This window comes from Ornithorhynchus anatinus, chromosome 9 (genome assembly GCF_004115215.2).
Source record: "Ornithorhynchus anatinus isolate Pmale09 chromosome 9, mOrnAna1.pri.v4, whole genome shotgun sequence".
Taxonomy (NCBI): Eukaryota; Metazoa; Chordata; class Mammalia; order Monotremata; family Ornithorhynchidae; genus Ornithorhynchus; species Ornithorhynchus anatinus.
The window spans coordinates 9,023,401-9,044,794 of NC_041736.1; the positions used below are offsets into that span (position 1 = coordinate 9,023,401).

The 21,394-nt window shown below is 40.5% G+C and overlaps 1 protein-coding gene across 2 annotated transcripts; it reads right to left on the reverse strand.

The window, feature by feature from the left end:
* Positions 1 to 609: 609 nt before the first annotated feature.
* On the reverse strand, positions 610 to 20,812 carry ERMN (ermin). Of its 2 annotated transcripts, none has more exons than XM_029072605.2 (4): positions 20,796 to 20,812; positions 5,558 to 5,956; positions 5,089 to 5,181; positions 610 to 1,604 (listed from the first exon to the last, which is right to left on the reverse strand). In XM_029072605.2, exons 2-4 carry the CDS (start codon positions 5,805 to 5,807, stop codon positions 1,057 to 1,059), a joined length of 891 nt encoding a protein of 296 aa, XP_028928438.1. In that variant the 5' UTR covers positions 5,808 to 5,956; positions 20,796 to 20,812; the 3' UTR covers positions 610 to 1,056. The 2 variants fall into 2 exon arrangements, with proteins under 2 accessions (XP_028928438.1, XP_028928439.1); XM_029072606.1 differs by lacking the exon at positions 20,796 to 20,812 and adding an exon at positions 6,051 to 6,124.
* Positions 20,813 to 21,394: the final 582 nt, after the last annotated feature.

Here is a 21,394-nt window from a genome sequence, read left to right on the forward strand (position 1 = left end):
AACTGAGCATGTAGGTTGTGAACAATATCAAAGTCAGCCTTGGATTAACATATTTGAATAAAGAGAAGGGAAAAATCCAGTTATTGCAAATGTGTCACCTAATCCCTCTTGCCTTGGAATAATAAATAATATTACATTACCTCCCCAAAGAAGTCTTCCCTGATTAAGCCCTCCTCTCCTCTCCTTTTATCCCACTCCTTTCTGTTTCACCCTGACTTGCTCCCTTCATTTATCCTCCCTCCCATTCTCACAGCATATATGTATATATCTATAAAGATACATATATAGATACCTAGATATCTATATATATATTTGTAATCTATTTGTGTATCATATTAATGTCTATCTTACCCTCTAGATTGTGAGCTTATTGTGGGCAGGGAATGTGTCTGTTTGTTGTTATATTGTACTCTCCCAAGCACTTAGTACAGTGCTTTGCACACAGTAAGCACTCAATAAATACGACTGAAAGAATGAATGAATTATTCTTCAATAGTACTAATCCATTTACCAGTTTGTGAGGTTTAATATCAGGTCTACTATGACTCATCAGATTTTGATGACGTTTGAAAGATATCAATTGGAAGGACTTCAAAACAGAGAAAGGAATCATTGTGCAGAGCAGTTTCCTTTATTGGGTTACTAGACTGACTAAATTTACCAGTTTACACTGCCAGAGCACTACCAGACCCATTGACGGTATTGATCGTTGAATACTCTGCATAATCCATTAGTAACATTTTCCATTTTCTGAATCTTGTTACAAAATTGAGAGCCAAAGAGTAAGTTTAGTATAAACTTGATTTAAGTTTACCGAAGTCGATTTTTCTCCTATAGCTGCTTCCAAATGATTTTATAGCAAGTGTTAAGGCTAGTCTTTCAAAGAGTGTTATGAAATTATATATTAAAGAATGAGATGATTAAAGAATGCTATGAAAAGATATGTCTGGGAAATAAAATGATCTCTAATTTCATTGGTCATGCCTAGTGCTTAGTACAGTGCTCTGCACACAGTAAGCGCTCAATAAATACGATTGAATGAATCATCACACCAGTTTATAAGTGCATCATGGACTCAAACTCGTCAATTCTTTGTTTCGTGTTTCCTTTTCTGATTTTCCGATAGGATATTGTGTTATACCTCGAGTAGCTATGCCTGGAGATGTCACTTTTCTTCCCTGAGCCTGGCTGCTCTTCAGGCGTTGCAGGCTGGGAACTCAAACTTGGACTGCTTGGAGGGCTGCTATCGCTGCCATTTTCTTCCATCTTGAAGCAAGAATCCTCTCCATTTTCTTTCTTAAGTTCTATCAACCTAACTTCGTCGACGTCTTCGTCACCATCATCACCGCTAACGTCATCATCATCGTGATCTTTCTCTCGCTCTTCATCCTCCACTTCCCCAGTCAGTTGAGGCTCACTTCCAGCTTGGCTGCGTTTCTGAGACGTCTGCCGCTCCAGATCTTCTTCGACTTCTTCTGCCTGGGAGATCTCGGTTTTTCTTCCTCCTCTAACTCTTCCTCCTTGAAGTTTCACCATACTCCTCTCTTCTTCACAGGTTATTTCCTGGTCATTACTGCTGAATGGATTCTTGGCCACCTGTAGCCCTGTAGCAAAAGAGAAATGGAAGCTGAGAGGCAGAGTACCGTGGAAGCTCCCATGGGCTAATCTCTCTACTGTTTTTCTAATTGTAATATGTCTCACCAGGGTTAGCCTAACTATAATTCCCCACTAAGCCATTGCTGACTGGTCTTAAACAGTGATATATCTGAGACTATGGCAGGGTACACAAAGCTGTTTGTGTATTTTGTGCCAAGATGCCATGCCACAGGGTCACGTCTGGGTAGATGGCTGTCCTGGAGCCAACAAAAGAGATACCGCCACTCAACCCCATTTAATACCCAACTTGGCACAGTCCCCTAAATTGTTTCTATAGCAGAAACAATTCTCAACAATTTTCAAAGGGTCTTCTCCTCTTCCAGAAACTTCATTCTCTGCCATCTCCCAACTTTACCTCCCTGATCACTTCATTTTTCCTTCCCATCTTCCTTGCCAATCCAGACCTCTACCTCCCAACTCTGCTCCACCTCCCAGCCCTACACACTTACATACGAATCTGTAATTGTATATATTTATATTAATGTCTGTCTCCCCCTCTAGACTCTAAGCTCACTGTGGGCAGGGAATGTTTATGTTATATTGTACTCTCCCAAGCACTTAGTATAGTATTCTGAACACAGTAAGCCCTCATTAAATATGATTGAAGCGGGCCAGGGAGACTCCAGTAGTAGTAGAAGTGATGGGATTTGAATCAGTCGTATTTACTGATTGCTACCGTGCCACAGTGGAGCTGGGAAGAGGTGGAACAAGACCCAGACAGAGTGCAGAGAGGATCAGGGGCAACTGCTGGTGGTGACAGAGAAGGTGTTCAAGAGGCAGGTCTCCTGCTTGGAAATTTTTCTCTCTTCCTACCTCCAACTCAATCCATCAGAGGTATTTATTGAGTGCTAACGATGTGCAGGGAACTGTACTAAGTTCTCCCAGAAAGCTCTAACATCTCTACACCATGAATCCTACCCAGGGATTCTAACAAGTTCCATTTCTTAAGATTGTGAGTTTATTATGGTCTAGTTGATGTCTAATAGAATGTCCCATCTCGATCTTTGACAATTTGCAATTTCAATAGTTTCCTATTCATCAAAAGCATTTATTGAGTGCCTACTGCAGGTGCAGAGCACTGTACGAAGTGCTTGGGATAGTGTAATAGAGTGAATAGGCATAATCTCTGCCTTCAAGGAGTTTACAACCTAGCAGAGGAAGACAGATACTAAAATAAATTATGTAGAGGAAGAAATAATAGAGCTTAAAGATATGATCAGCAGCATCACGGAGGCATGTGAGCACCTAAGGGCTTATGTGTCACAGAAGTGCTGAAATGGCAATTGGAAGAGATTAGAAATTAATCTGGGAAGGGTTCCTGGAGGAGATATGATTTCAGAAGAGTTTTAAAAATGGGGAGAGTAATGGTCTGTCAGATGTGAAGGAGGAGGAAGATGGGAGGATATGAACAAGGGGATGGTTGGGGGAAAGATGAGGCTGAGGTGCAGTAAAGAGTGTTAGCTCAAGAGAAACAAAGTGTGCAAGCTGAGGTGTAGTGGGAGAAGAGTGGTTAAGAACGGAGGATGGGGAACAACAGTTCTTTTAAAGCACCTAAAATCTTGTGAAAGAGTTGCTGTTTGGGGTGGAAGCTGCAGAGAGTGCTAAGAGTAGCAGTGAATGATTTCATTTTCAACTATGGAAGTTGAAATTGCTGATATTTGGGGTGCATCTCTTTGTAGGTCATCCCTTGCCTCCTTTTACAATGTGTGCCCCTTGAATTTTTCACCTTCTCAGTAATCTCACCAGCATTTAGAAAGCAAGTAGTTTGCACACAGTATGTGCCTCTGAAATGGTCAGACAGGCTAGAAATCTCGAGTCCTGCAGACCAATTTTAAGGGTAAATAGAGTCTGCCCCATCATTTTTGTTCTCCAAATGGATTCTTAAGCAAGATTTTTATTTGTCATTCAGGTTTATCATACATATGGTGCTTGTGTGGGCAGGGGGAAGTAGGAGTGGCCTCTGAATGTCTCTGAGGACCCTTTCAAGTCTGGCTTCCCCCATTCAAATGTGGCAGGCTGTAAGATGCAGGGTCTTTCCTCAGTCCTTCATGGTGCATCTCTATTTTAAATGCTTAAATGTTGTAACAAATAGCCAAGTACTCTATTTTCCTGTAGTGGCTAAATATTAATTTGGCTAAATTGATGATTTACGAAATAGCTGCCTGCAATTTAGAGATAAAAAGGCTTGTGCCTGGGATTTGGGCTGTGAAAGATTCCTTATTAGGCTTTATTGTACATTCATATGATGTTGTCACTGGAATCTAGACGCCTACTTTAAGAGGAACAGCACCTTTATGATGAATTTCTCCAGTGGACTATAATGGTATCACATGATATAAGAAATGTCCTCTCTTTTTTCTACTTTTATGAAGAGAAAAGAAGTACAATTTAATTTAATTCTACATCCTGAGAATCATACTTCATGAGATTTAAGTAATCACGCTGGACTGACACTTGGGGTCTGACCTCGTTAAGGGGATGAGAGTTAATTTCAGCTCTGTCTCAGCATTAGATTTTGGGGGGCAGACACCTTTTCCTGGATCTGTTTAGCCTTGTCTGGGCACAGCACATGGTTGAAGATATTGGTACTTGCTAACAGACAAACAGCTCAATCTCCATGTAAAATCTTTCATTCCATTAAACTCATCCATGCAGGCTGGCTGGATCAACCAGGAATGCTTTCTAGGTTGGAGAAGGCTGATAAATCATGACTGCCTTATCTGCTCCCTATAGTCTCGAAGGTCTGGATGGATTTCTGAGATTGCTTATTCAAAAATTCACCATCCAACCCTGGGCAAAACTGTTGTTATCTCTGGCACATAGATAACTATTTATGCCCATCCTCAGCACTTACGTGTATACACTGATCCAACTGTACGTTCAATTAGTTATCTTGATTACTCTGTTGCAAATATTTTGTGACTAAATCCCGAATTAGAATTTAGGTTCCTTGGGGGCAGAGAATATGAGGAGCAGTGCTATCTAGAGGAAAGAGCATGGGCCTAGAACTCAAAAGAACTGGGTTTTGATGTCAGTAGTACCACCTCTCTGCTCTGTGATCTTGGGCAAGTCACTTAACTTCTCTGGGGCTCTGTTACCTAATCTGTAAAAGGGGGATTTAAACTGCAAGCCCCATGTGGGACATAGACTGTATGCAGCCTAATCATCTTCTATCTACCCCAGTGCTTAGTACAGAGTCTAACACATAGTAAGCACTTAACAAATACCATTTTTTAAAAAGAAGAATATGTCACTTGTTTTGAACTTCTCAAGCTCTTAGCATTGTACCCTATAAATAAGTCCTAATAAATGCCATGACTACTATTACCAGTTTTACTATTACTACTATTACTAGCACTGCAAGTATTACTACTATCATGAATATCACTACAGGTAGATAAAGATTGTGTATGAAGAGAAAGTTTTCATTACCTGCCCCTGATGTTACTTCATCAGCTCTTGCTTCCTGCAGGGAGATATTTGCTGTTCCCTCTTGGACAGTGGAGACAATTTCTTCTGTTTCTCCTTTAGAAAATGGAAGATTGATGCTTTAATATTTTATGACACATTTCGAAAGGGATTAATTAGACAACCCAACCCCTACCTAACAGCTTCTATGAGATTGCAACCACACTGACTAGAAGCTACCTATCATGCCTTATTTAATTCATTTTTGCAATATTCCTTTGCTTCTTTCAGGCTCATTAATCTAAACCTTATTTTTCCCTTCATATGCCTTTACCTGGCTGACTCTGAATCTCCTCATTCCGACATCAACCTGTCCATTGAAGAAGAATTTATGCCTTTGCACTTATACTAGATCCCATTCTTGACAATAGTACACATGCTTAAAAGGCCACAAATACCCTCCCCCCAAGAGAAGTCAAATTTAATATCTTACCTTCTAACTGCTGTTCTCCATCCAAAGACAAAGATAGATCTCTACATAGCAGTTTTCCCTGGGGATTTTTGCATTCTTCCTGATTTCTTTTTGAGAGTGGTGCATCAGTGGTGTCTGCAGAATCACTTCGAACAGTGTCAAAAGACTTGGTCATTCCTTCACTAATTTCAGTGCCTGCGAGTTGAGCTTTTTCAGAAAACATATCTCCATTGCATTCAGTTACAGTGGTTGACCCTGGAACTTCCGTCATGATTACAAACAGGCCCAACTATTAGTTGGTGAGGAGAAAGAAACTTCTTGTCCGTTACCTTTTCTCCCTTAAAGTCCTGATGTTCTGGTCCCAGCTTCAGGAATGGAAGAAGGCCCACTATTCTCTCTTCGTTACTCAACAAGTTTCGCCTGAAGAGGAGCAAAAACAGGACAGAGTAATAATGCAAGGATTTGTCTGAGATTTGCCAGCAACCTCCTGTCCATCAAACTAGCCAATCAGTACCTTTTTCGTTGCTCAGCATCTTACACTTGCATAATTAAATGGACCGTTTTCATTTACATAAACAAACTGAAGCAATATAGCTTTTGTGCTGGCATTCAGCGGGGGACTTTCAGCTTGTCAGTCCCGTGGTAGGGAACAGTGATTGCTGTACTCTCATCAGAATGGTGCTTTGTGTAGAGCCATTGAAACAGGAGCCCTGATTGTTCCCCAGCTTTAATCCGGAGAGAGTGACCACCTTTCCTCATATTAGTTGTATGTAACCCGCTTAACATTCCCAGAGAGGTTTGGTGCTGGTAAACCTCCAACACAACTGAGCAGACAATGGCTTCGTTTTGCACTCATTAAAGTATAAATGAGCTTACGGCTAAACAGTACATGCTGTTTTATACCAGAACATCACATTCTTGTAGATTTTGGCCTACATTCTTTATAATGTTAACAACAATGGCAGAGGTACAATTAGGAAAGACACCAGTGGCAAGAGTCAATTGGACGAAGAAGAAATTGGGCTTTCTATTGTGATGTGAAATGAGATCAAATGGGGAGGGGGAGAGAGTGTACAAGAAAGTTGCCTTGAGGAAGAGGGCTTGTCTTGGGGTTGGGCTGTAAGGTTTTGCCAAAGGGAAAGACAGAGACAGACAAAGGTCCCAGGGGACCCCGGTAGGGGTGAGCCTGAGGAATCTCAGTATTCCCATCTCTCCCTCAGATAAACTTCAGCCTTTTCAAAGGCAATCACACAACATCCTTTCAGGCATTTGTGCCTGTGCCTAACACAGAGGCTATTTTTAGCACAACAGGTAGGGTGAGGATAAGGGACAGAGGTTAGATGTTTACTGAGGAGGTGGATTCCCTTAAAGTCTTCAAAGGACTTGGGGAAGCTGAGAAATAGAATGCTCTGGCAGCTTTTCATCAGCTTCTTTAGAAAATGCTGAATCTGATTTCTATGCTGGGACCCAAAGAGTCCAGAAACCCCTCATGCCACTTTGATCATCACCGTCAATGGAGAATCCGAAGTGATTATGGTATACAGCAGGTGTGTTGTTCGTGCTTGGGCCAAGATGTTTCTCCTGGGGAAAGGAATTCCTGGATTGAAGATTATGGGTCAAAAATCAAGAAAGACAGAATGAGGTTTTGGAGATACTGGGAAAGTGGTTGTAGTATATAAAGGCAATTACAGATGCTTTCTAGAAACATCTAGAAACAGAAATGTGAACCAAGCATTGAAAATTCAGGTTATTGTAATTAACTTGGTTTGCCTTTCTCAAGCATACCTTTGGCCAACTCTGTTAGATTAGCTAAATTTATTTTTTCATGCGCTTATTAGTTTGTAAAACAGGTCATTCACATTACACGCAGAAATATAAAAATTTGAAGAGCCCCCCCCTCCCTCCAAGCTAAAGCTTATAGCAGAAGGATCATAGCATTAAGTCTTACAGTGAAGTGAGTCCTATTTTCTAGTAGCCATTCTTTTCTATCTCTACTACCAACATAACAGCCCACATTATCGGGAGGGAAGAGACAGCTGATTGATCACAGCCCTCTCCTAGGACAACTACCTCTCAGGGTCGAAGGATTCTGAGGTTTTACCACCAGTTCATGAACTCAGTTGGGAAGACAACAAAGGGGGGCATCAGACAGAGTTAGCTTTGTGGTGCAATTTCCTGGGTCTTGTAGTGACCCTTGCCTCAGAAATAGCACATCAGAGGTTTGGTCCAGGGGGGATTGATTTATTGAGTAGAACTCCCTTAATCTGCTCTTGCCCAACCCACTAGAACCAAGCCTGAAAGCAGTCTCTCTTCTGTGAACCCAAGTGAATATGTACATCAGCTCTGCCCTAGGTTGCCGAACTGTAGGACCAGCTCTGGTGGCAAGCCTACGGATATTATGCCTGGCACTTCAATGCCTCGAGCCTTGCCCATCCTTGCTCCTCCTTTCTCTACCTTCCAAGATCCGAGTTGACACGAGAATTTTATTCTCTACTTATACTAACTTCTCCGGGGCTGTGTTTTGACGTTTTTCTGGATGGCTAATAGATTTTATCTCTTCCGGTGGGACATCAACACTGATGACATCAAGAAAAGTGACACCAACAGCCCTGTCAGCTTCTGTGAACCAGCAGCTCACAACTGAAAAAAAAATCAATATTTTTCATCTTGTCATACAGAAGAATGAGGTTCAGGTAAATGATCCATGGTGTCACATCTCTGTTGGCAAACAGATAGCAACAGAAGGTTTTTTCATAGTAGTAGAATGACAGTAACTAATAGAGAAACATGCTACTGTCATGTAGGTTGCCTGGAGCTTTGTTGATGATGAAAGTAGTTAGTTATTCATATTCTTGTTACTTCCGGTAATTTAGAAAGAATATTTATGCTTGCACAAATGTTCGCCTTAACTCCTTAAGTCAGTCAACACATCAATAGCATTTATTGAGTGCTTACTCTGTGTACAGCACTGTACTAAGCTCTCAGGAGAGGACAATAGAGTTAGTAGACACAATCTTGCCCCAAAGAGTTTACAATCTAGTCAAGGGAGATAAACATTAAAATGCCTCTAGACTGTAAGCTTTTGGTGAACAGGGAACTTGTTTACCAACTTTGCTATACTGTACTTTTCCAAGGACTTTATACAGTGCTCTCCACACAATAAGAGCTCAATAAATGATTGATTGGTTGACTCTTCTTTTGTTATATAATTCCAAATGCTGCTAGATAACATGACAAATTCCTTGATTCATTTAGGGTAGCCGTTTTTCCACCCATGTTTTTCCTAGTAAGGAAGGGAACCAGTGACAGGCTTGCTGCATTCCTTATAATCAATCCATTAATCTATCAGTTGTTTTTTTTTTTTAGTGCTTACTTTGTTCACTGTATTAAGTCCTTGAGAAAATACAATGTAATAGAATTGGAAGGCAGGATCCCTGCCCACAGGGGCCTTCCAATCTACAGCTTAGGTTTCAAGGGGAAAAACAGACAATCAAATGGTCATTTGCATTCACATAAAAGCATTTTTAAATGCAGTGACACCCATTCACAGAGGTGTTCTACACCTGATGTTTCAGCTGTAGAACTCCTGGAATTAAGGATGTTCTGTTTAGTTACAGTTCCCCATTACATCAGAAAAGTGATAATTATGCCCTGCAACAGGGCATGATGTGTGCCGATCCCATAACAGAGAGCTGCATTTGGCAAGGAATGGAATTTATAGGTTTAAAACATTGCGTAGATCACAATCCTTAATGAAGAATCTGGTTGGAGGTAAAATATGCTTTTCTTCTGGGAATTTGAATATGTAGTCATGAACAGAAAACAGTTAGGAACCAAATATTTCACTTCCATGGTAATTTGAAGTAAGCCCCATAGATCAGGGTCTTTATTCTATACACCATCTCAAATTCAGCTTGGCAGTTTTAGCTCCAGAAAGAAAGGGATTAGTGTTAAGAAGGAGTCACTCAAATCACGGTAGACTAAAATTGGTGCCCATCTAACTTGCATCCAAACCTCATATTGCACAAAAACTTAGAAAGTTTGAATGTTTTTCAGAAATGAGTCGGTGGGACAGGGAGGAATGGCCTCCCCCTTCTTCCCAGGAGGGGCAAGGTTCCACCTGGTTCTCCCACAGTTCTTCCCTGCAGCCTGGGTGGAATAGTCAACCCATGCATGGTGCTAGACTATCCCTTTCCTTGCCCCCCAACCCTACCCCCATTCAAAACAACACACAAACAATCCCACTTCCTTTTTTTTCCTCCCTTAACCACTAGCCACAGTCCCTTCCAAAAGAGGAGAGGCGGATATGGTTCACTCTTGCCTGCCCACAATGAAAATGAACAAGAGAGAAGTGTACGTATGTCTAAACAATGTGCACTTCTCCCTTGCTCATTCTCATTGTATATATATATATATATATATATACACGTAATTTACATTTATATATATATATATATATATAATCTGACTACCCTAAATCTATCCCAGCACTTAGCATATGGTTAGAGCCTAATAAATTCCATAATTACTATCACTATCATTCTGCACTGTGGTTTGAAGACATTTTTCCCTCTTTTTAGGGAGAAGATGCCACAGAAGTAATATCACTGGCATTTATCATTCCTATCAATTGATTTTCAATGTCACCAGAGATATAAGACAACATGTTGTGATTCAAGGAAAGGATGAAACAAAAATAATTAAATACATTTTTCTTATTTAAAAAACATACCCCACAGCGAGTCACTATCTCTACAAGGCAATGACAGTGATGGAAATGTGAATAAATACAATTTTTCCTAGGATGTTTTTGATGATTTCATTGAGATAATATTCATCACAGACAGCAGGAAAGATTGCTTTGCTCTCTGTGAGTGAAATAAATCTCCACTAGACTCTTGCTTAAAGGTGAATGCCTCAGGAGTTTGTTCTTGGTTGACCAACAGGGTATTTAAGAGCTTATGGAGATTTTCCTCATTAATAGAAGAGAGGATAATGTTTTGTGAACAAAACTGAGTTAAAACCTCCATGTGGTTATTAGTCTATTCTCTTTCCAAAGGCTTAAGGCGGAAGTAAGACAAGAGATTAACATTCTCACAGTTCATGGAAACAGGAAGTGAAAGAAAATGGTATTCAGTGTAAAATGCAAGAGGATTTTATTTGGAAGGAATCCAGAGGGGTGTGGAAGGCAGGACAGGCTGGTACCAGTATGGGGCACTGGAAAGAAAGTGGCAGAGGCAAACGGTCAAAATGCATAGATTAGATTTAAACAGGAGTGAAAACAAAATGATCAGATTTACAGTCTTCACATTCTCAATCTTGAGAAATAAAATGCTCAGAGTGACTGTGAGCCCCATGGGGACAACTTCATTACCTTGTATCTGCCCCTGTGTTTAGAACAGTGCTTGGCACACAGTAAGCACTTAACAAATACCATAATTATTATTATCTTAGTTTTCCTTCTTTGCTTTTTGTAAGTTCGTTGTGGGAAGGGAATGTATCTACCAGTTTTCCAGCTTTTTCCTCTGTCTTGGAAAGATGAGAAGCACCGTGGCTCAGTGGAAAGAGCCCGGGCTTGGGAGTCAGAGGTCATGAGTTCTAATCCTGGCTCTGCCACTTGCCAGCTGTGTGACTTTAGGCAAGTCACTTAACTTCTCTGTTTCACCTGGAGAATGATGGGATGGTGAGGTTATCCAGTTGAATGGCTAAGAAATTTAAGTTACATTCCTTCCTGAAATAATGTTATTTTTCTGTGGCCGGAAAAGTTATGCTAACAGAATTTGCAGAATTTATATAAATGAATTGCAAAGACTTTACTGTAGTACTTCCGGCTAAAAGCTCACTGTGCATAGGGAATATGTCTGTTGTTGTGTTGTACTCTGTCAATGTCTTAATGTAGTGTTCTGCATACAGTAAGTGCTGAATAAATACCATAGATTGATTGATATAAACAAAGCATCTTGGTGGGGTAGTACTGATCTGGTTCATAAGCAAGAAGATGACATCATTAGCCAAAACGTGCCTCTGTTCAACTTCCGAGAGTGGGTGAGGGGAAGGCAATGTACTGTGGGTTTGGCCAAAGAATCATTCATCATTTTTCTACTTTTCAAACAGAGGAGGGAGGACTGCAAAAGCTGGAAACTGTTCAAGCAAAAAGGACCACTGTGATTCCTGAACTTATAACTACAGAAACACAATCCAGAGACCCTATGAGTTAATAGGCTATTGCCTTAAGGCTTCTACTGCTATCTAGTGGTTAGCCTCTTTTCAGGCTGCAACAGTACCCAAGGGCAGAAAATTCTGCCTTCAATCAATCAATGTTATTTATTTAGAACTTACTGAGTGCAGAGCACTGTACTAAGCACTTGGGAGAGCATAATACAACAGAGTGGTAGACAATGCCTGCCTTCGGTGATCTTACAACCTAAATTCAACATCCTGCACCTGTTGGCAGTGGAACTGAGGTTAAGGGACAGAGAAGCAAGTGAAAAACTTATCTGTAAATTATTTTATTGTCTGTCTCCCTTAGATTGTTTCTATTTACTCCACTGTACCCTCCCAAGAATTGAACACAGTACTCTTTATAGTGTAAAAACTCAATAGTTACCATTGATTGATTGCTCCCCAAATTCAAATTCGTAACACTCGGTTGGGTTATGTCAGCTAAACTAAACGGATGGGGTAAATCTTTCAAGCAAGTGACTATTTGTGAGGTAACTGGAAGATAATTTAAGTTAGACTTCATGAATCAAATCAGATATTGACCTCAACCAGCAACAGGGGGAGAAAAACTGCAGACTGTATCAACTCTGTTATATTATACTCTCCCAAGAACTTAGTACAATGCTCTGCACACAGTAAGTGCTCAGTAAATACAACTGATTTATTGTTGCCTATGTGAAACGATAACAGGTGTGGAGGGAATTAAATGGCAGATTCATTTATTTCCACCTTTGTGGGGAGGCCGGTTTGTGGGAGACCCAGGTTCTAATTGGAGCTCTCCCAATGACCCACTGAGTGATATAGACCCAGTCACTTAACTCACTCAACCTTAACCTCAGTTTCCTCATCTGAAAAGTGAGGATCAGATACCCATCATTTCCATGTGGGACAGGGGCTATTTCCAATCTGACTTCTCTTGAATGTACCAGCACTTAGCGCAGTTTCTGGCACATAAGTAAGCACTTAAAAGAGACAAAAATAATAATATAAGTATCATCATTTTTTTAAATGCCTTCTGGACCAATCAATCATATTTATTGAGCCCTTACTGTGTGCACAACACTTTACTAAGCACTTGGAAGGGTACAGTGTAACAACATAACAGGCAAATTCCCTGTCCCCAACAAGCTTACTGTCTAGAGGGGAAGACAGATATTAACTGAAATAAACAAAATTACTGATAGGTACATACTTGCTGGTGTTGTGGGGTTGAATAAAAGAATTAAATCAGGGCAAAAAATGATCTGACTGGTGATTTTTGATACTGATTTGCAAGGTTGCTGTCCCTATTGATTCATTCAATCATATTTCTTGAGCACTAACTGTATTAAATGCTTGGGGGAGTACAATACAACAGACACATTCCCTGCCCACAAAGAGTGTACAGTCTAGAGCAACGAGCTCACTATCTGGCCCCTTTCGTGTAAAGGATTCAAAACTGTTTTCAAACACTGACTCACTGATCCTAACCATGCTTAGATTGGCAACTGTATTTCCCACTTACTTCCAAGTTAACAGTGCCTTGAAGTGATGAACTCCTAATGCTTCATCCTTTACCAAACACTGAGCTTGTCCAAAGGAGAGAAAATGAGTTTGTTTATCTTTTCTATTATTTTGTAGTCAGACTTGGGCAACCACAGGATATTTCACACCTGAACCACATCAGAGAAATATATACTTGAGTCACCTCCTAGAGAACAGGCTCTGCCTTCAGCTTTCTGCTTCTGAAAATGGTTTAGCTTGCCATAGTTCAACAAAGCAGTAACACACATTCTCTTTCTGGTTGGATCAGAAACTCAGGCCTCCTTTCTATCAAGCCCCACTTTTGCCTCCATTTCAGCAGCCAGTAATAGAACTTAATTGTTCTCAGATTCGTTTTAGGTTTTGTTTTGTTGGGGTTTTTTTGCACAAAGGCACACCCACTTCTGACTTCTTCTTAAAGGCCAGAAGCTGTATATTCGACACCCTGCAGTTTTCTAGATCCAGACAGGCCAGGATATGATAATGCACACAAGCACAGTGCTCTATGAATTCTGGTGTATTCTCCCAAGTGCTTAACACAGTAGACATGAAATACGTATAATTATAAATGATTGACTGATTAATTGATTTAAACTAGATCTTTATCAATATGTTCACGCCTAGCACCCACATTTTATAAAAGCCATAAAAATGTGCTGATAAATCAAATGTCAAAAAACCTGGGCAGCTGTGAAAGACATGGTTTGCTCATTCATATTTTTTTAAAAAGATAAAGTTATAAAAAAAAGCAGAAGGTGTGCTCAAACCTGGAATCTTGTGCTTTGTTAAAGGTAATTGTGGTAAATTCCAGATAATTATCAGTAGTAGAAGCAGCGTGGCTTAGTGGAAAGAGTGCAGGCTTTGGAGCCAGAGGTCATGGGTTCGAATTCCGCCTCTGCCACTTGTCAGCTGTGTGACTGTGGGCAAGTCACTTAACTTCTCTGCGCCTCAGTTACCTCCTTTGTAAAATGGGGATTAAGACTGTGAGCCCCACGTGGGACAACCTGATTCCCCTGAATCTACCCCAGCGCTTAGAACAGTGGTCTGCACATAATAAGCGCTTAACAATTCCAACATTATTAATAATTATTAATGATAATTATTATTAGTTGTAGTAAGAGTATTTATTAGAGTATTTAGTATTATTTATTAGAGTATTTAGAAAAGCAGCGTGGCTCAGAGAAAAGAGCACGGGCTTGGGAGTCAGAGGTCATGGGTTCAAATCCCGGCTCTGCCACTGGCAGCTGTGTGACTGTGGGCAAGTCACTTAACTTCTCTGCGCCTCAGTTACCTCATCTGTAAAATGGGGATTAAAACTGTGAGCCTCATGTGGGACAACCTGATAACCCCATATCTACCCCAGCGCTTAGAACAGTGCTCTGCACATAATAAGTGCTTAACAAATACCAACATTATTATTATTAAGTGTTTACTGTGTGCCGAGCACTGTACTAAGTGCTTGGAAGAGCACCACACAATGGAACTGATAAGCACATCCTTACTCTCAAGGAATTTACAACCTAAGATAGACATTCAAGTAAATTACAGGGAGGGGAAGTGGGTATAAGGATATGTACATAAATGCTGTGGAGATGTTTGCCACATCTTAGATATATTGTACTTCTTAGAGCTAGCTGATTCTATGGAGATCCGCTAAAACATGAGTATGAAAAAAAGCTACCACTGTTTATGTCAAAAGGAATGTGCTGCCTTAGCTGGCCTGTGAAAGAGAAGAACTGACAGGATGAGACAACAAACAAGATATGTGATACTTAGAGGAAAATAGAGGAGAAAGAACACAAGTCTCAAAATAAAAAAAAAGAACAGGCGAGGCAAAGTCTGCACCTAAAGTCTATTATTTTTCAGTTTTCTATCTTTAAATGATTCTCTTAGAATCATAAATATGAGTTCAAATTTCCCAAGCCTAAACTTCTCTCTCAGTGTAAGCTAGAGTACTTTGGAAATAACATTGACTTTAGGCACTAGTCATTAAGTTCCTTCTTCAAGGGTCAGTAAAGAGTATACATATTTGTCTTTTCATCTTTTCTTTACAGACCTAGAGAAGCAATATGGCACAATGGATAGAGCATGGGCATGGATGTCAGAAGGGCTTGGGTTCTAATCCAAGCTCCACCAATTGTCTGCTGTGTGACCTTGAGCAAGTCATTTTACTTCCCTGAATCTCAGTTACCACATCTGTAAAAATGGGGGTTGAGACTGAGAGCCCCACATAGGACTGGTATTGTGTCCATCCCAACTTGCCTGTAGCCACCCCAGTGCTTAGTCCAGTGCCTGGCACATAGAAAGTGCTTAACAAACATCATCATAATAATAATTATTATTATTATTATCTATCTTTTCACCGGTCTTTTCTGGTGATGACTCTTTCCCTCCTGCTCCCCAGGAATGCATTTTGCCTGCCTTATCCCTAGGCTCTGTAAAGAAGCATCTTTACTCCTTCAGTTGCTTGGGTTCGGGCCTTCTCAGTATTCTCTATTTCTATCCTGATAAACCTGTCCCTGCTAATATCCTCCATGAGGTCTCCGTCCTCATCAGCCTCTCATTTTTTCCATTTATTCTTGGAAATCATTTATTTGACCTCCAACATTTTCCAGCAAAGATCTTGCTTCTTAGAAGACAAAGGAAGGGAGAGGAATGGGGGGAAGGGGAGGAGGAGAGACTAGAAAATTAGAAGAGGGAAGGGAAAAAGAGGAGAAGAGCAGAAAGGATAGGGAGGAATGGAGAGATAGTGCAAAGAGTGGGAAAGTGAATAGGAGGAAATAGTAGAGGAAAGAGGAACCAGAAAGAAAAAGTAGAGAAAACAAAGAGGGGAAACAAGATGAAGAGTGAAGTGAGTCCTTAGTATTCAGAAGCTAATTTGTTTGCTATTCGTTTGCTATTTAATTGCTGATATTCATTTTTATGATTTGTTACTGAGTTCTTACTCTTTTACTTCTAGTGTCTTCACGTATGTTCCCATTTGTCTTTCCCATTAGATTGGAAGCTCATAGAGAGCAGGGTCCATGTCCTTAACTAACAATGAACATTTCCATAGTGCTAGTTCAGTGTCTGTATCCAGAAGGGGCTCAAAAGCTATGGCTGATGATGTTAACTGGAGGAGATAGAAGCAGGAGAGGAATCAATCAATCAATCAATCAATCAGTCATTTGTATTTATTGAGTGCTTACTAAGTGCAGAGCACTGTACTAAGCACTTGGGAAAGTACAGCATAATATAATAGCACATTTCCTTACCGAATGACTTGAGGCAGTTCAAGTTATCCCTGCTCTACATCTTTCTTATGAAATCATTCCCACAGTGTCTTCAGCCAAAGGAAATCTTGCTGCAGAAATTTCTGCCAGATTCAGGTTCATTTTATAATTCACATCATTCCTCTACCGTTCCTTATGATTGCAACACTGCTGACCAGAATTAGCAACCATTCATGGTTAGAGTAAACATGTAAATCCAGTTCTCTGGACTAACTACAAAAGGCAACCTGCAGGAGACAGTAGGAATCCTAGAAAAGTAACCTAACTGGCAGCAAAGACCAGAGTGACAGAGACACTGTTCTCCTAAAACATCTCAGCTAACTTTGAGTTAAAGGTTGTATGGTAAGAGCATATGCATGACTAGAGAAGCAGCTTGGCTTAGTGGAAAGAGCATGGACTTGGGAGTCAGGGGTCGTGGGTTCTAATCCAAGCTCTGCCACTTGTCAGTTGTGTGACTTTGGGCAAGTCACTGTGCCTCAGTTACCTAATCTAAGGGATTAATGTGAGTCCCACATTGAACAACCTGATTACCTTGTATCAACTCCAGTGCTTAGAACAGTGCCTGGCAAATAGTAAGCGCTTAACAAACATGATTTTTTTTCATTCCACCCACATCCTGTTTTCTAATCATGAGCACATGTTATGGCCCTGAATTCGCCATCACAGTGTCACTACTGTGGTCAGGAAATGACAACAGTGCCTTCAAAGATAGAGCCAGTTAAAGCTCTTTCCCCAGTCTAGCTTTAATTTGCTACACGTTTTTGGTATCTCTTTCGCTGAGAATGTGAGAGAAACATCCCCAAGCAGGGTGGCCTAGCAGATAGAGCATGGCCCTGGGAGTCTAGGGGTTTGTGTCAGGATGGCTGCCCTGTCTTTTAGCAGATGACTTCACTGTACGACCTCAACTAAGACATTTGTTATCTTCCCACTGGAGAGTTGGGTGTGTGGTAGGTGACCAAGTCACTTGGGTTCCCCCGATGCCACAGACTCTTTGTTTGACTCTCTTATCCGTGGCTCACTCCCACTCTTGGCCCCACATTGTCATGTTTTTCTGCTCCTCGGTCTGTGTTTGGTTGGGACAGTGGGCCAACAGGGGAGGGGAAGAAAGGAATGGAAGAAGAGCAAAGATTCTCTGGGTGATTCACCATTAAGAGTGCTTAAGTGACTTGGACTCTGCTGCTCTGGATAGCCCAAGTGAATTTTCATTAAAAAATAAAAGCCACTTGGAAAATCTCTCCAGATCAAGTTAGTCCTAGTTTGGGCTCTTAGCCAGGAGGTGGGCTTTTAGTTTTAATGCAGTAGCATCTGGGTACTTCCCTTAAAGCAGAGTCAGTCTTCATGGTCTCTAGCAGATTGGAAGTTCTCTGAATCATTGAATCAATCAATTACAAGTATTTATTTATTGAGTTTATACTCTGTGCACAGTACTGAACTAAGAGTTTAGAAATTATGAAAGAGTTAGTAGAAAATGTCCCTGTCCTCAAGGAGCTTACATTCTAGCTGGGGAGAGAGACACTAAAATAATTTACAGCTAGAAGAGGAAAAAAGGGATATGCAGAGTCACAGATAATGACATGATAATGATAAAGAGGAGGTAAAGAGGAAGTAAATCCGGCCCAAAACATTTCTAATGGCTTGGAAAGTCTCACTAAATATAATTAAATTCACATTTTAAAAAACTCATATACCTATATATATATATATGTATATTTACACATACATAAATACTAATATATATTTACACTTGAATCTTTGCAAATCCACAAAACAACCCTCCTGATTAGACTGAATTAAAATACCTGAGTGTGAGTCCCAAATTGGACAGGGACTGTGTCCTGATTGTATATTGCATTTACCCCTCAGAACATAGTAAGAGCTTAACAAATACCACAATTATTATTGTTCAGAAACATACCTTGTGTTACTTCGGTTGTATCTCCCAAATTTTAGTGCAGAGTAGTGCACTCAATGTATGCTAATAAATAATGTTACTATTACTATTCCTACGCCTACTAATAATACAATTTATCACTACTACCATCATCATCAGTTTATCTTGCTGCCTAGATTCCCCAAAGAGGTGTTGCTTTTTAAAGGTGTGTCTATCTACGGAAACTGAAGCTAATGCAATTCAAATTCTGCTTTCTCCTCATCCCTCCCCAGCCTAGATTATTATCCTTTTCCACATGCTCTAAAAGAGTCCATCCATTGCCTAGAGGCATTAGAAATTTGATCATGGAATTCTAGAACTGGTAAGAATCTCCAGGGGTCGTCTGATCCAGGCCAATCCACCTGGGCCCGACTTTCTGTTCCTTTCAGGTCCTGTCTTTCCAGGGATGGAGACTCTGCAGTTTCTCTAAGCACCTTGTTCCAGTATCTCAACAGCCTTAACCTGAAGGTTCTTCAGCATATCCTATTGAATCTCCTCCTGCTGCAACTTGAATCCATTTCCTTTTTTCTTGGTTAAATCCTCATGGCCAGCATCCCATGAAACCTTGCATTTTCTGGATGAGAATTAATCAGCATCCCTTCAGTGTTCAATCCAAACTAAATCTCTCCAATTCCTCCAACTATTCCTCACAGGGTCTTTTCAACTGTGTCTTTCGTTAATCTTTCCAATTCTCTCTGAAGTCTCCCAAGTTCTCTGCATCGTTAAAATATGTGAGGACCAAAACTGTACAAAAAGCACCAAAACACAAGAGTTAATCAGACAACCTTTTTGTGTACACAATGTGACTGGAACTGTGGATCCCACACTGACTTCACCATCTTGCCTTCTTCAAATATGAAGGACAACTGTGTGTATATCTGTGTGGAAGTGGGTATAAATATATTTATATAATAAGGGCAGAAACAAAGCAGGATAATTACTTCCCGGTTCTCTAAGTCTAATTTCTGTTCATTGCTTTTTACTTTCTTCTACCAAAGAAAGTCCAGGAATTTGGGGGTTCTTGGTCCAAGGATCGGTAAAAGGAGAAGGTTCCTCAATAATGTAGGTTGTGGAGCTGATCAGCTGTGTGGTGGGAGATGAGGCAGGGAGGATAGGGTGGCTCTTATCAGGTGTGGATTTGGAGAAGCGGAAAAAGAGGACAGGACAGCTCTTTCAGAAAGCCTCCTCTCCCCATTTACTTCCTCCAGGCTGGTTGTTAGCCGTTTTTCTGGAAATTTTAAGATTCACCACTCTTTGCTTTTGTATCCCCCATTTCAAAAATAAGGGAGTCTTTTTTCCTTTCTATTCTGCCATTTAAGCCTACATCGTGGCATTTTTAATAATAGCACTACTTGTCTGACATTTAGTTTGTGTTCCACTTGGTGATAGGACACTTGGACTTAGACAATCTTCTATCATTTCTCATTCTGTCCCAAAGTAGACTACTTTACACTTGTCCCTGATTAATTTCATCCAGCTTGTAGTACCATTCTCCAAATTAATCAAAGTTTTATATATTTTCAATTCTGTCTCCCAAAGTTTTAACAAGCCCACTCAATTACAGGTCACAACAGGTCCCTTGAAACTATTCACAATAAATACTCAGTGTTGGAATACTGGCCTTCTCTTCCTTGTCCTTCCATGTTACCACTTAAAGTGAACAGGCACACTAGAAGTGCAAAGGAACAGGAAAAAAAGGCTGAGGATAATCCTTTTTGAATAAATCACTTCTATTTGACCCCTGCCTGTTTAGAATGACATATGTTGTTCTCGAGGTTGAGATCTAATACCTATAGCTGTGTAAGACTTGTAGTTGCAAATTATTTCTGCTGTAGTAACCCAAATCAGTCTCTCTAGACTCCCTGTGGGCAGGAAATAATAATGTTAATAATGTTGGTATTTGTTAAGCGCTTACTATGTGCAGAGCACTGTTCTAAGTGCAGGGCTAGATACAGGGTAATCAGGTTGTTCCACGTGAGGCTCACAGTTAATCCCCATTTTACAGATGAGGTAACTGAGGCACAGAGAAGTTAAGTGACTTGCCCTCAGTCACACAGCTAAGTGGCAGAGCCAGGATTTGAACCCATGACCTCTGACTCCCAAGCCCAGGCTCTTTCCACTGAGCCACGCTGCTTCTATCAACTTTGTTATATTGTTCTCTCCCAAGTGCTTAGTACAGTGCTCTGCACTCAATAAGCACTCAGTAAATACAAATGACTGATCGATTGATTGAGCAGTAAGTGCAGAAGTGCTGGGACCAGTGTTACAACCAAATCAATTAAGGAGAAGTTGAGAGCAAGTAAATGATACACACTTGGAAAATCCGCCAGGTTTCACATTTCTTATTCTGCTCTTGCGAGGAGGCTGAGATGGAAAGTCGAAGGGCGGAGATGCTGTTCCCAGTTCTTCTCCTGGCTGCTGTAGTAAGACCTTTGGGCAAATTCTTCAGTCTCTGGATTTCTCCATCTGTAAAGAAGGCATGATAACAGCGAACTCTCTGGGTGCCAAGAGGATCAATAAATTGATGTTATCAAGGGCTTTGAGCTCTGCAGTTGAAAGGCTTAGATACAAAATACTATTTCTACACTCCTCAAAGAGGGAAGATGAAAGCTCACTTGGCTGTTTTGTACATTCTATCGGCCAGGGCAGACTTTCTATAAAACAGTCTGACAGTAGAGAAACAGAATGCTTTATTCCAGATACTACTCAGTCAGTGATTTTTAGTACATATGCCTTCAAGACAAAGAGGTGTGAATAGCAAGATAAGCTTTTTCCATCTGAAATACTAGGCACAGATTGATTTTGAATGCCAATTTTCACGTGGGTGGACACATCATAAACAAGACATTGGCAGGGTTTCTTTGCCCTAAAACCAGTTGGGATTTGAACTCTATTTGGATCAAACAGCAGGGG